A 13655-nucleotide genomic window follows, 5' to 3' on the forward strand; every position below is an offset into this window, starting at 1 on the left:
GAACTTGACGAAAGACATATCTTGAAATATATAACAAGCATATTTATTCATAACATAATTACTCCTATTCTTAAAAACGATGAATAAAAATAGGCATGAAAACCTTTTTTATTTAGTATTTGCTGCAAAATCATTTAGAGTTTTGTCTTGAAACTATTCAAGAAAATGTAATGCAGTTTTGCCAATCTGTCATAATTTGCAGAGTTTTTTTTTTTTTTTTTTTTTTTTTGACTAATAAATAACAGAAATATTCCATTTGTCTACAATAGCCCCTTGTCCCAAACTAGCCCCCTCTCCCCTACATAAGAGATGGTCATTAAGGATTATCCTGTGTGTATATTAATGATAACGTTTAATTTCAAAAACGAAAATGGAGTGAAATATTATATAATACAAATACAAATACAAAAGTACGAATACGAAAAGAATTTTAATTAAAAAAAAGCAGTTTTGATTACATATATATTTTCTCAACATTTGTAACTTTCAGGAGTCTGATAGTCAACCATTCTTAAATCAGCAAGAAATAAATTTCCTGATATACGAGTCGGGGGCAGAAAATTATTTCTTGGACCAAACTGCGGTAATGGATTGTGAAGTGGAGGATCTTCTGGCGACGTAAACGAAGATGTGCCATGACCGTCTCGCAAGGATGCTACTAATTTGTCCAGTTCACCTTTCCAGATTCCGTTAGTAAAATCAATTTTGGTAAAGAATCTGAACATCTTAGGCATCTCACAGGGCTTATATAGAATAGGAATAAGTTTGCGATACCTTTCGTCTAAAAAATACAAACATTGAGTTAATAGTACCAGGGTTTAATTTTATTAAATTAATTAACAATGACTGTTATAACAGATTATTTCTAAATGTAAGTTTAAAATTTTAAAATACCATTTTAACATCCACCAGTTTATTATCAGAAAGTGAAAAAAAAACTCGTTCCATTAAGTCAGTGATGGATTTAGAATTGCAACAAATGTCTTCAAGAGCCTGCAGTGGTTAAAATATTTCGCATTCGAATCTAGTCAAGTGATTAATAACATAATTAATTTCATAATTTAATTAATAATATAATTTAAGTAATTAATAACATAAAAATAAACTAACTTTGCGGGGAATTTTCCATTCAGATATTTTTTCGCATATTTTGAAAAACCCTGTTTTTGCCATATGTAATTAGTTTCTTTTTGTTTTCTTCAGTTTGATTGCCATTAAATTTGAATCAAGAAAATTATATTGAATGTCTCAATCTAAAGGTCTGGTTTCTTAGGACAAGCGCCTTATCTGGGCGTCAGCGGGACGTCAACGTCACGCTGACGCCAACAAAATACTGGTTTGTTAGCTCAAGGCCTGGTTTCTTAGAACTAACGCCTTATCTGGGCGTCAGCGGAAAGTTGACGTAGATCTGACGCCAAAAAAATACTTTTTTGTTAGCTCAGCGTGAGCAGTCGGTCCAACGCAGACATTATCTCTCATTGCGCATGCGTTAATAACGTAAACAAATATTTATTTTGAATTTGTATTGATTTTTTTATTGTCGACCAGTGTTTTAGAGAACAAATAATGACTTTGTCCAAGAAAAAACGCATTATAGCTGAGTTAAATGAGGAGTGCTATGTTTAATAAGAAGCTATGTTTAATGTCAAAATCAAAATCTTGGCTGATTTCAATGTGCTGTTGGATGTTGTCCGCCATTGCTTCTGTGGTTAACGTCACGTTGTAATCCAACTGCAGTTGAGTTGGACGGCAGTTGTAGTTCCAGATGAGCGTTCGATGACGTATACTATCAAACTCACAAATGGACCAATCAGAGGTTAGCGCTGATTTCCAGCTGACGGCGTCCTGTCCTAAGAAACCAGGCCTTTACCCTTCACGGCTCTTTATTTAATCTCCTCTGAGGCACTCCCAATTCTCTTGATCCTTGAATGGCTAAGCAGGAAGAGCAAACGGCTGAACAAGCTGCCGAAAACTGTTCAGTCTTTCTAAAGGTTCCATTCAATCTAAAGGCTGCTATACATTTAGAAGGCGAACAAATTGGCATCGTGAAAAAAGATCCGTGATTCAGAAAGCCGATATGGTTGCTAATTCTGACTCGTATCTACAAGAAGGCTTCCAGCTCTTACTTTCTAGTTGCTTAAAACCCTCTATCACAGGTATGCTCAAAGACGTTTGCACATGCGCATTACTCATTTTCTTTTTAAAAGTTAATGAACTTTTTGATTTTTTTATGCATATTATCCTACAATTATCCTACATCTTATCTTTTTATGCGATTATGCTTCATATATCAGATTGACATGAAATAATATGATTTTTGCAATGAAAGGCATTGTAAAGTTTTATAACTTTTGGTTCTAAATCAATGAAATTAATGTTTCTGGAGTTTTTGAGCTATGCGTGAGAGTTAGAGAATGGAGTTACTTACTGATCGTCGATAGTTAGAATTAATAATTGAATTGAAGAATTGAAAATTTTCCCAACGAACACTTTAGCCATCCTATACTCTACAATTATTCATATTTCACACATTGCCTAAGCATTCAATAGAGAGATAAATGAGGAGCTAGCAAAATATGAAACACTTCTCTGATTCGTTACGAATTATTTAAATTTTATTCAAAATGCCATTCAAGCCTATCATGCAGGACGGTCAACAAGCAGGTCCCTTTTAATTAATTTTTTTCCATGAAAATTTTGTTTCCCTTTCTAAGAAAAGCATAAATTTAGTTTTGTACGGCTTTCATTTTTCTTCATGTATTTTGAATTAATTTTTTAATGCACTCTCATTATTGTTTCAGAATAACATTTGTATTTTCGAGTGATGCAAATCAGTTATATAATAGCCGTATGAGGAGAAATTTTATATTTTGCCTAAATAGCATTTATCATTCTATTGAAGTGTTATTACAATACGTATTAAAAGTATGTAACGATTCCAATCTTTCATATTTTGTCTATAAACGTCCGGCATAATATACAATGCCTAGGTATTCTACAGAACCCTGGCGTTTCATACTTTTCCGGTACCATACACATTGTATTTTAATAGATACGTTACCTTCAATGAATGAAATGCCGATATTCTTTTAAATACCTTAGTATTTCAATAGAATAACTAGGCAAAGCATGAAATATCAATATTTATACTTTGGCAGCTCTATATAAGTCATTCTAAAGCAATGTGTGAAATATTAATCACTTTATACTTTGATTAACTTTAAGCATTCCAAAGCAAAAACAGTTATTGTGATAACATATTTTAGATAGTATGACTAGTATAATTGGATGATTTTACTCAATCCAGTAACAGCAGCATAACCAGCTTGTGCTTCATCAACAGGACATTTCAAAAAACTTGGAGATACAACAACTATTACACGTTTGCACCTGTTAGAAAAAACTGAGGGTTTACAAGTGTCAGTTTAAATTGATATGTAATAATAACTGCATAATAAATATTTCATAATTAACTATTTAATACTATCTAATAGTTTAGCTCAAAAGTTCAATTGACGCATTAAAATGTAGAATCTCTCGAAGAAATAATTACCTTTCTTCCATTATCTTCAAATTTGTTGCATGTTCTGAATGCCCTGCTAATTCATCTCGATGTCTAAAATAAAGCTTGAAACCGACTTCATCAGTTTCTAAGTATTTTGCTAAAAGCAAAACGAAGTCAATATCTTCATCAGAGTAGCAAACAAAGGCATCATACAAAGTGCATACTAAAAAAAGCGTTTAAAAGTCAACATTATTCATAAGCAAATTATCATAACAAGTAAAAGCATTACGATTTAAGTTACTATATCATTGTTCAATGTTGAACCAATGTTTCTGAGCGTTTTCTTTATAGAAATATTTTGACAAATAATATTTTTTAAAATCTAGATAGATTCTGGAAGTTTTTTTTTTGTTGTTGTTGCTATTTTCATGTAATTAGGGGGTCGATTAAAATTGTACATGTTTTTAAACGTTGCTCGTCATCGAAAACACTTTTTTAAAAGAGTTGTTTTTAAAATAGAATGCTCTTAGACAAAAATTGCATTGCATTTCAGAATTAATTAGTATTGCAGTAATGCTTATAGTATTTATTCATACATTTTTAATATATGAAAAGTCTAGTTCTGGTGTTAAATTTTTTGAATTGAACGTGAACTCCTGATGTCCAGTCCATTTCAATTCAGAATTAAGAAATATTATCTTTATTCCCAAATATAGAAAAATAAAACTTGATTCTTAAGTTTTTCTGATATTTTCTTCGTAAGTAATGCTTCGATTTCTATTTTCCAGCACTATTTTCTTGTAACTACGTGGTTGATAAGAGTAGTATATGTTCCAAAACGTTGTTCGGAACAAAAAAGAATTAAAAATAAGTAATTAAATAAACTATTTTTTAAAAATAGAATGCTCCTTAATGAAAGTTCTGCTAAATTTTAGAACTAATTTTTAGTACAGTAATGCTTACTGGTTATTTATTAGATTTTAACAATTGAAAAGCCTAGTTCGGGTACCTCTTTAAATTAAAAGGGCGCTTCTACTGTCCGAAATGCAATCCATTACATTTCATAATTAGGAAATAAAGTGAATAGTTCAAAATCCCCAAATTTTATTTTATGGTATAAGTAAATGTATCAAATTTAGAAATATTAGAAATTATATTGAAGGAAAAAAGAATTGTAAATCCTATTATTTATTTATTTTGGCATTTTTGCCTCCCTATATTACGCCATTCTACATTTACCCATTTTTTAGTAAAAATTGATAATCATTATAAATTCCGTATTTTGCACGAAATTAGGGTTGAAATTATAATTCATTTTAAAAGAAGAATTTTTAAAAAAAAATACTAACTTCCCGTTTTTGAGTCATCTTTTGTCAAAATTTCGAAATCATTCAAACGTACATCAGTCATGCTGCTAGATGTAGCTAAAAAAATTTAAATTGAGTCATGGTTTTAAGAAATTATTCGATCATTTAATAAAAAAAAAAAAAAAAAAATTTAAAATAACGATCATTTTCCACTCGGCTTGGAGAAGACATGCAAAGATCTTCACCAATTTCAGACTGTTAGTTCAATGATCCATTCCTCTGAGTATTATGGGTAGTTTACATGTGTCGGGGAAGTTATAGTATGGCTTTCAGGAGAACTCCTCCAGGTATATTGACTTGTCTGTTACCCCAAAATATTCCACAAACTTATTTTAAAGAGATGATCCCCTCACCTCTGATATTTATCGTCTCTTTCATTTCGTTCTCTTAGAAATTACAATATCAGCTAGGCCCACGAACATGAATGAATGTCGCTCTGTTATCATTAGCATTTCTCCTTCGATAGTTTACCTTCAAATACTTCCAGAGAGTTTTTTAAAGTCGAATCAGTAAGAGCTACATTCAAATCTATATTTTCTATCTCCAATAATAAATTTACCTGCAAAATAATTTTCTTAAGAATTGTATTTGCAAAGTTACACAGTATAACATAGAAATGCAGAAAGTTCTTAAAGTTTTTAAAACAGCATAAGCTTGTTATTTTATTTTATATTCGTCACTGAACAGCCGATTCAATTTTGGGTTTACGACTACTAATGTTCAACTCCGTAGCCTTGTAATTTTGAACCAATCTAGAAGACAAGGAAACTCCTGGATCAGTACCCCCAGAGGTATTGATTTGCTATGGGAACATGGAGGACTTTGCGACTCGACAGATTTAACGTGCATTAGTCACCATTTACTACACGGGGAGTCTTCAGTCGGTGGGGATCGAACCCACGAACTCTTGGACATGGGCCCAGTGCCCTACCAACCAGGATATGGCGGCCCAGCATAAGTTTGCTGCAATAAATGCGATTAATATTGGCTAAAAATTAAAAAAAAAAAGTTTATTTCAAGTGCTGAGCGATAAAAAAAGTTGTATTTTATCACTAAATTATAGTCTTTTCTCTACTGCAAAAATATAGATGTAATTTTAAATTAATGTGCAAAATGTAAATTAGTGTGGAATACATTTATCGCGATTATAATAATTAAATATATTATTAGTAATAAATTATAATAAAATATGTTATTTAAAACACTTTGATCTGAAATACGGATGAATAGAAATTGATTTTATAATAAACCTGTAACAATACTTATAAACGATTGCTAAGACATTTGTTTAGATTTAAAATAATGTAAGTTTATAAACCCTACAAATTAAAATTTTGGATAGTACAACTTGTTTATATTAAGCAATGAGATTACAGACATCAGGCCTGGAAATTAAATCACTTCATTCAAATCATTATTAGACCTGAGATTTAAATCACTTGATTATTTTAAAAAAGTTGTTGATTTTTATCATTTATGATTTTTTTTAAAAAATAATTAACTTAAACAGGCAGATTTTATTTAAGATTAGACTACTAGACTGAAATTGGTTTCAAGCAGCCTGACACTTTCAAATTAAAATTTTCCATTAACTACTTGCAAAATAATTTAATGGTAATAAAAATATATTTTAACTGTACCCATTTAGTCTCATTTATTTAAATACAAGTGCATTTAAGACTTATTTTATCTATAGTAATTGCACGCCAATAATGAAGAAAGTTTTGTTCTACCCAGAGTAACTGAAAATAATTGGAGGTTTTTTTCAGTAATATTTTCTTACCCAAAATTTATTTACTCTTCATTTAAATATCTGATTGACAAATTATCTCCCTTTCCTCAAACTTTATTAAAATTATTTTTTTTTCAGTTAATGGGTTGCAATATATATAAATAATAATTTATGCATTTTAGATCCAATTATTTACTATTTTAGCCACTATATTGTTATTAAATAATGCGAAATATTGTTAAATTTTATCAGATGCTTAGGTTGGTGAAAGAAAAAGGTTCAAAACAATCTTATTTAAATAAAAAAAATCTAATTTAAATCGAAAAAATTAATTTTTCTTATTAAAAAAATCATGATTTTTGCTACCTTTGATTTTTGGCTAATGCGATCCTTAATTAATAATCAATTTAATTCTCAAAGTAGTAAATTCTCACAACAAATAATAACTATGCACACAGAAAGTACTTACTAAAGAACAGGGACTTCTACATTTGTAAAAGGAAAAACAAAACATTTAAGTTTGGTTCCGATAGGGAAAATAATCATTAAAAAAAATCTGTTCATTCATACACTTCCGTTTTTCCTGTAATGCCAGGAAATGGAAGTGCAATGATAAATTATAACTATCGCCTTTGCAATTCTTTTCCTAACTTTAGGGCCAATATTTGCCACCTTAAATTTTTTATTAACGTTTTCTCGATACTTTTTTTTTTCTTTTCAATTTTTTGATCATACCGTATCTTATCACAGCAAGAAATTTTTCTTAAAAAGGTAGAAATAAAACCTTTGCCATATTAGCTTGATTTTGTTGTTGTAGTAGTTCATTTACGTCGCATTAGAGCCGCACAATGGGCTATTTGCGACGGTCTGGGAAACATCCCTGAGGATGATCCGATGACATGCCATCACAATTCTGATCCTCTGCAGAGTGGATGGCACCCCTTCTTCGGTAGCCCAACGACCTGCACGCGAAGTCAAGCACTTCACGGTAGAACAGTTTAGCGAGGACCCATACCGCACACCCTCGATCCCTACGCAGACTGATCTAAGTGGTCACCCACCCGCACACTGACCGCAGCCAGTGATGCTTGGCTTCGGTGATCTGCTGGGAACCATGTCTTAGCGATCAGTCCACTGCGGGACTACATTGGCTTGAAAAAAGGGTATTTATCAGTTAGAAGGACCATATGTTGGCGGCTTTCTCAAGTTGTCGGCAACACGAACATAAGGTTCTATAACCAATGTTTATGTTGGCGACAGCTTGATGGCAGTTTCGAATTTGACTATTACAATGCATTGTCAAAAAATATCGATATTTAAGAGTATAACACGGAATTTTTTTTCAATTTAATTAATTTTTATTGTTTTTACATTGGTCATTATTCTTGTTACCGAAATAAAATTCATCAGTACTTACAATAATATCGTGTTGAATGATTATAATAATGTGTATAATATTCTCGAACTTTCCTTTATGATAAGTTGTTGAAAATTATCGCGATATTATCGTATTCGATACGTATTGTTATCATAAATGATCGCGATATTATCGTACTTGATTACACTTAGGAATTGTATTATCAGTAGCTGGTGACCACCGGAATCTGTCATTGTTCCTGCGAATTGGCGAAATTAGCTTATGCTCTCTATAATAAGCCCGGTAGCAGAAATCATCTAGCGCAGTAGCGGGTGCTATAGTTTATCAGAACATTTGTAGATTTTTTTTTTTCATATCTGACTTTAAAAATAATTATCCCGGCACCTGAAGAATATTTGTAATCTCAGATTTAAAAAACAAGCCTAAAATATTACTGAAAGAATAAAACAGAAAAATTACATTTAATTTCTAAATTTTACTCAGTTATTATTTGTTTCAGATCCTTAACAAAATTAATCGATCTTCAGGGATGTAAGCAAAAGTCTAGTGAAGACTTTCGAAAATTCTAAATAATGTTCTTTATAATTAGCTGGAATTATAAAGAATAAAAAATTTAAAAGATAAGACAATTTTAAAAAATAAATTCTGAGTTTCTGAAGACTCTAATTGCTTGTTTATACATTCCGTTTTCTAAATTTAAGTTATTCCATTTAATAAAAAGTCTTTAAAAAATTTCAATTTAAATAACAATATTTTTAACAACCTCTATTTGCGTAAAATACTTATCTACCTTATATGTTCTAATTTTGCTCTACACTTGCTATGTTAAGAGTAAGTTTTACAGTAATAGTCTGTAATATTACTGTGTCAGTGTCTCAAATAAATTTGAATTTACGAAGATGGCAAAGCAGATTGACTCTGCGAATTCTGCTATCATATCATTTGAGCTCAAAGTGTAATAGTTGAAAGTTATGCTAGCATTTAATTTTTTAAAAACTGAGTATTCATTTTATAGAAGCATATTGTTATCAAATGAAAGAACTGTTAATTTTCTGTATGTTTATTTCAAATGTAATGCACTACATGACATTGGCTGTAAATAGTTCTGCAATTTTAATACACTCCATATTGCTGTCTTTCAAACATATCTAGTTTTATTACATGAAAGTTATAATGTAGTTGTTGTAGTTCATTTACGTCGCACTGGAACTGCACAATGGACTATTGGCGACGGTCTGGGAAACATCCCTGAGGATGATCCAAAGACATGCCATCACAATTTTGATCCTCTGCAGAGGGGATGGCACCCCCGCTTCGGTAACCCAACGACCTGCACGCGAAGTCAAGCACTTCACGGTAGAACAGTTTAGCGAGGACCCATACCGCACACCCTCGGTTCCTACGCAGACTGATCTAAGTGGTCACCCACCCGCACACTGACCGCAGCCAGTGATGCTTGGCTTCGGTGATCTGCTGGGAACCGTGTCTTAGCGATCAGTCCACTGCGGGACTATATTGGCTTGAAAAAAGAGCATTTATCAGTTTGTTGTTGTTGTTGTTGTTGTTGTTAATTTACGTCGCACTAGAGTTGCACATTGGACTATTGGCGACGGTCTGGGAAACATCCCGGAGGATGATCCGAAGACATGCCATCACAATTTTGATCCTCTGCGGAGGGGATAATCAGTTAGAAGGACCATATGTTGGTGGCTTTCTCAAGTTGTGGTAGAACAGTTTAGCGAGGACCGATACCGCACACCCTCGGTCCCTAGGCAGATTGATCCAAATGGTCACCCACCAGCACACTGACCGCACACTTCGGTGATCTGCTGGGAACCGTGTCTTAACGATCAGTCCACTGCGGGACGAAAGATATAATGAGGGCTAAATTTTAAAACTTTTATTAAAAGTTAAATGTATGTAATAACTCTTTTACAAATTTAATGAGCCTGTAGAAGCAGGGATTTTTCTAGCGTTAGAAAATAAATTTTTCAATTTTCCAACCGTGGCCTCAGATTCATAATTCGCGATCGCAACACTCGAATACGCCATCTGGGGAGAGACCGGTTTGGGGAGAGGCCCTTCTCCCTTCCCTCTCCTCCTTTTTTCAGTTGTATAGGAATGTACTACGATATTTTCCCTTTTCTTAATATTTTTCCTTTTTATATAATAAAAATAATTCTTAAAATTTCCATGATACTTTTCTTTAGAACTATGTTTAATGTAGTTTTCAGTTCCATATAGTTTTTCTGGTTAAAAGATTTTAATCTATATGAAAATCCGGAGAGAAACTAACGTACTTCCTTCCTCTATGACTTTCCACACGCTAATGGGGAAAGCATGTGAAGTGTTGCCATAGGAAAAGAGTTCTGCTCTACGCCACCTGCAGCCCATTTCGATCGTCAATTATCATCTGTAACATTGGCTAAATATCGGAAAACAAGTCAGCTATTTTTATAATTCACAAAAACGAGCTATTTCATTTGGTGACAGAGCCATCAAAAAGCAAAGCAGAGATCTTTATGCATAGTTAGCAAATCAGTTATCTGCATCCCACAATCCAATTTTTAAATCATTGGAAGCAGACTGCACACTACGGGGACGTCGAAGCTTATTTGTGTGAAGCGAAGTTTTCCACAACATCTGGGTGAATATGGAGAACGATGTGGTAGCGGTATTCGGCCGTTCTGCTCCCTTTTCGTATTTCACACTCTTTCAGCAGTTTCGGGACTCTTCGATCCACATTTTCAAGCTTCTATAGTGGGCAAGTGTTCTTTTCTATGTAGTCGGTGACGGAAATACTAAATTTTATCAATGGAATCAATAGGAATAAGTAATTTTTGAATAAAAGACTAAAAATATGAGTATTTATATCAGAGTTAAAATTTTCACTAATGATACTTAAGAATAAAACGTTTCTTTTTCATAACGGGGAGTGCTTATTTGTTTGATTTTAAACTGAATCTGATACTTAGCTTTAAAATGCTGCTTAGATCTAAAATTTGTATAATTCAAGATCTGTGAAATACGGTATTTTATTTACATTTAAAACTATAATATATTATAATTTTATCTAAAGGCAACTTTGATCGCCTTTGGCATAAAATTTATGTGAAAGTGAAACTATGTGAACTTTATCTAATGAAATATTAGACAACGCAGAAATAAATTTATCAGGCACCTGAACTTAAGATTATAGTAATTCATAAAAGATCAGTCGAACTAAAGATCTGTTGTATAACTTTTATATTAATGTTTACTAACTTTAAGGTAGGAAGTTTAATTTTTAAAATTGTTTAATTTTACACATTAAAATTTAATTTTGAAAATTTTTTACCTTTTATACTGTAAGGCTTGGGAGGGAGACTTTACTTTAATTTACAAAATTTGAACAAGTTGTTTCTTTATTTAAATAGGGTAGTGACAATATAGAAATGATATTTTCATTTCATTTATTTACTTATTTGGTAACTTATGAAAAAAGTCGTATTCTAATGTCTTGGAAATTTATAGTTTCTAAGAAGTTTCTAACAATACTTGTTCAGAAACACGGAGATATAGTTTAAAATAGGAAAGCACCCCTAGCGGCGTATGGTAACGCTTTCGGGCATGTGTTTCTATTCTAACCTACTGCTTTAAAAACTTTGCTACTTCAAAAATAATCTCTATTTTCATCAGTATAACAAACAAAAACAATGTTGTATGCTGAAAAAAATAAAATTTAATAAAGTAATTATCAGCATAACAAAAAAAATTTTTAAAAAAACTGCTTACTCAGAAGTGTATATGATATAAAACGCGTGAAATTAACCTACATAAGTTTAGGTTAACTTTCTTAACAACCTTGATTTCCGGTAAAATTAAAAAAATAGCTAATCTATCAATTAATACAGATGTACAAGTAAAAATGTAAACAGTAAAGAGAAGAAACTTTAGAGTTAAGCTTTAATTTTCCGCTTTGCTCTTGAAAAATAATTATTACAAAAATCAGACTTGTTATTTTCATTAATTTGTAATTATTTAATCTGAACCATTGAATTGACTTAATTTTGGTTTAAAAATTGGATAGCATAAAGATTTAATTTAAATATTATATAAAATACAGATTTCACCAAATTATTATAATTATTTAATTCTTTTCTCTTATGTCTATCGTAAACAGGTATAAATGCAGGGCATTTGTTAGGATGTAACTACCTTCGAAGTAATGCTTAGAAATAATTACACAAAAGTTTTTTCTTTCGGGTTATTTTGCCACTATGATGAGAAACATTCAAAATGCTTAACTTTTCCCTTTTATCACACGTTTTGACGTGATTAGGGAATTTCTTGCCCTATCTTTCCTAGTAATCCTTAAAAAGGGAGCACGTCAGCTTTATTCAAATCCGATGCTCTCTCACAATATTTACATAATATAATAGTATAGTGTGTTGTATTAATAACTGCTTATCTCTGCTTTATTACTAGCTTCAACTCAGCTTTATATTAGTTTTACATATATTTTATTCTAATTTTAACAAATTTTGAGTATAGTTGAAACTCTAAATATTAAAACTTCCAGCTCTATGCATAATGTTTATATACTAGAGCAGTGTTTCCCAAACTTATGACTTTTGCGTACCTTTTCGTAACGCTGTGAGTAATATTGCACAAAAATTAAAAATCACATTTGGTTGTTGACACCACTAATTATTAACTGTTAACTCTGCAAAAAATAGTCAGTAAAAAAATACGTAATTGTAAATTTTTATGGCTAACTTTGTTTTTAAATAAAATTTTTTGAAATTTTCGTTTGTTGCAAGATATTTCGCATAAGAACGCGTACCCCCGCTAAACTGTTCCCGTACCCCTGGGGGTACGCGTACCATACTTTGGGAAACACTGTACTAGAGTGAACAAATTCAATAAAGACTAATATTTGTAAAAATAACAATAAATTAAAATCGTGCATCTTAAGCTCAAATACCAATCATCAAAAATAACCAATGTTAATATTTTGAGAAAGGATATGAAATCGGCTGAAAATAGTCACAACTTGTATTAAACAACTCAACCAAACTTTAAGGAAATACAGATTAAGTTGCTTTCATCGATCCAATCATCATGTCATAAATATACTGCAGAAGTATTTTAATAATTTATAAATCATAACATGTTTAAATTTTTGAAACTGGTAATTTACGCATTATGCCAAACAGCAAAATTTGCCAAACACAGTAGACCGATCTCAAGACACGGTTCTCAATAGAACACCTAAGTGAAGCATCACTGGCTACGACCAGTGTGCGGGTGGGTGACCACTTTAATCAGGCTATGAAGGGACAGAGGGTGTGCGGTATCAGTCCTCGTTTAACCATTATAAAAAAATATGGCTAATAAAATAAGTAATAGATTAAGACTTTTTGAAAGATGACTTGGAATAAGTTTGTGTTGTTTATTTGATATGGGCAAGTTTTCATGGACATGAAAGGTAATATAAAACTGTCTTTTCAATTTCATCTGTATTAAATATTGTAATCGTCGTTGAATAGCCGACCCAATTTTATGGGTTTACGACTACTTATCTTCAACTTTGTAGCCTTGTAATTTTGAACCCAATCTAGAAGACAAGGAAACTCTTGGATCAAGTGTTGGGAGAAATTTGCCTTCGTTGGACTTTTTGATGGAGCTAAC

The 13655-nt window shown here is 31.7% G+C and overlaps 1 protein-coding gene across 1 annotated transcript; it reads right to left on the bottom strand.

The window, feature by feature from the left end:
- Positions 1 to 406: 406 nt before the first annotated feature.
- On the bottom strand, positions 407 to 5425 carry LOC107443817 (myeloid differentiation primary response protein MyD88). Its single transcript, XM_087159388.1, has 5 exons — positions 5344 to 5425; positions 4855 to 4929; positions 3554 to 3728; positions 3299 to 3390; positions 407 to 781 (listed from the first exon to the last, which is right to left on the bottom strand). The coding sequence occupies exons 2-5, from the start codon at positions 4913 to 4915 to the stop codon at positions 471 to 473; spliced, it is 639 nt and encodes a 212-aa protein (XP_087015514.1). The 5' UTR covers positions 4916 to 4929; positions 5344 to 5425; the 3' UTR covers positions 407 to 470.
- Between the last annotated feature and the right edge of the window lie 8230 nt (positions 5426 to 13655).

The sequence above is a fragment of the Parasteatoda tepidariorum genome, chromosome 3 (assembly GCF_982258835.1).
Source record: "Parasteatoda tepidariorum strain Cologne lab strain chromosome 3, Ptep-v5.0, whole genome shotgun sequence".
NCBI classification, from domain to species: Eukaryota; Metazoa; Arthropoda; class Arachnida; order Araneae; family Theridiidae; genus Parasteatoda; species Parasteatoda tepidariorum.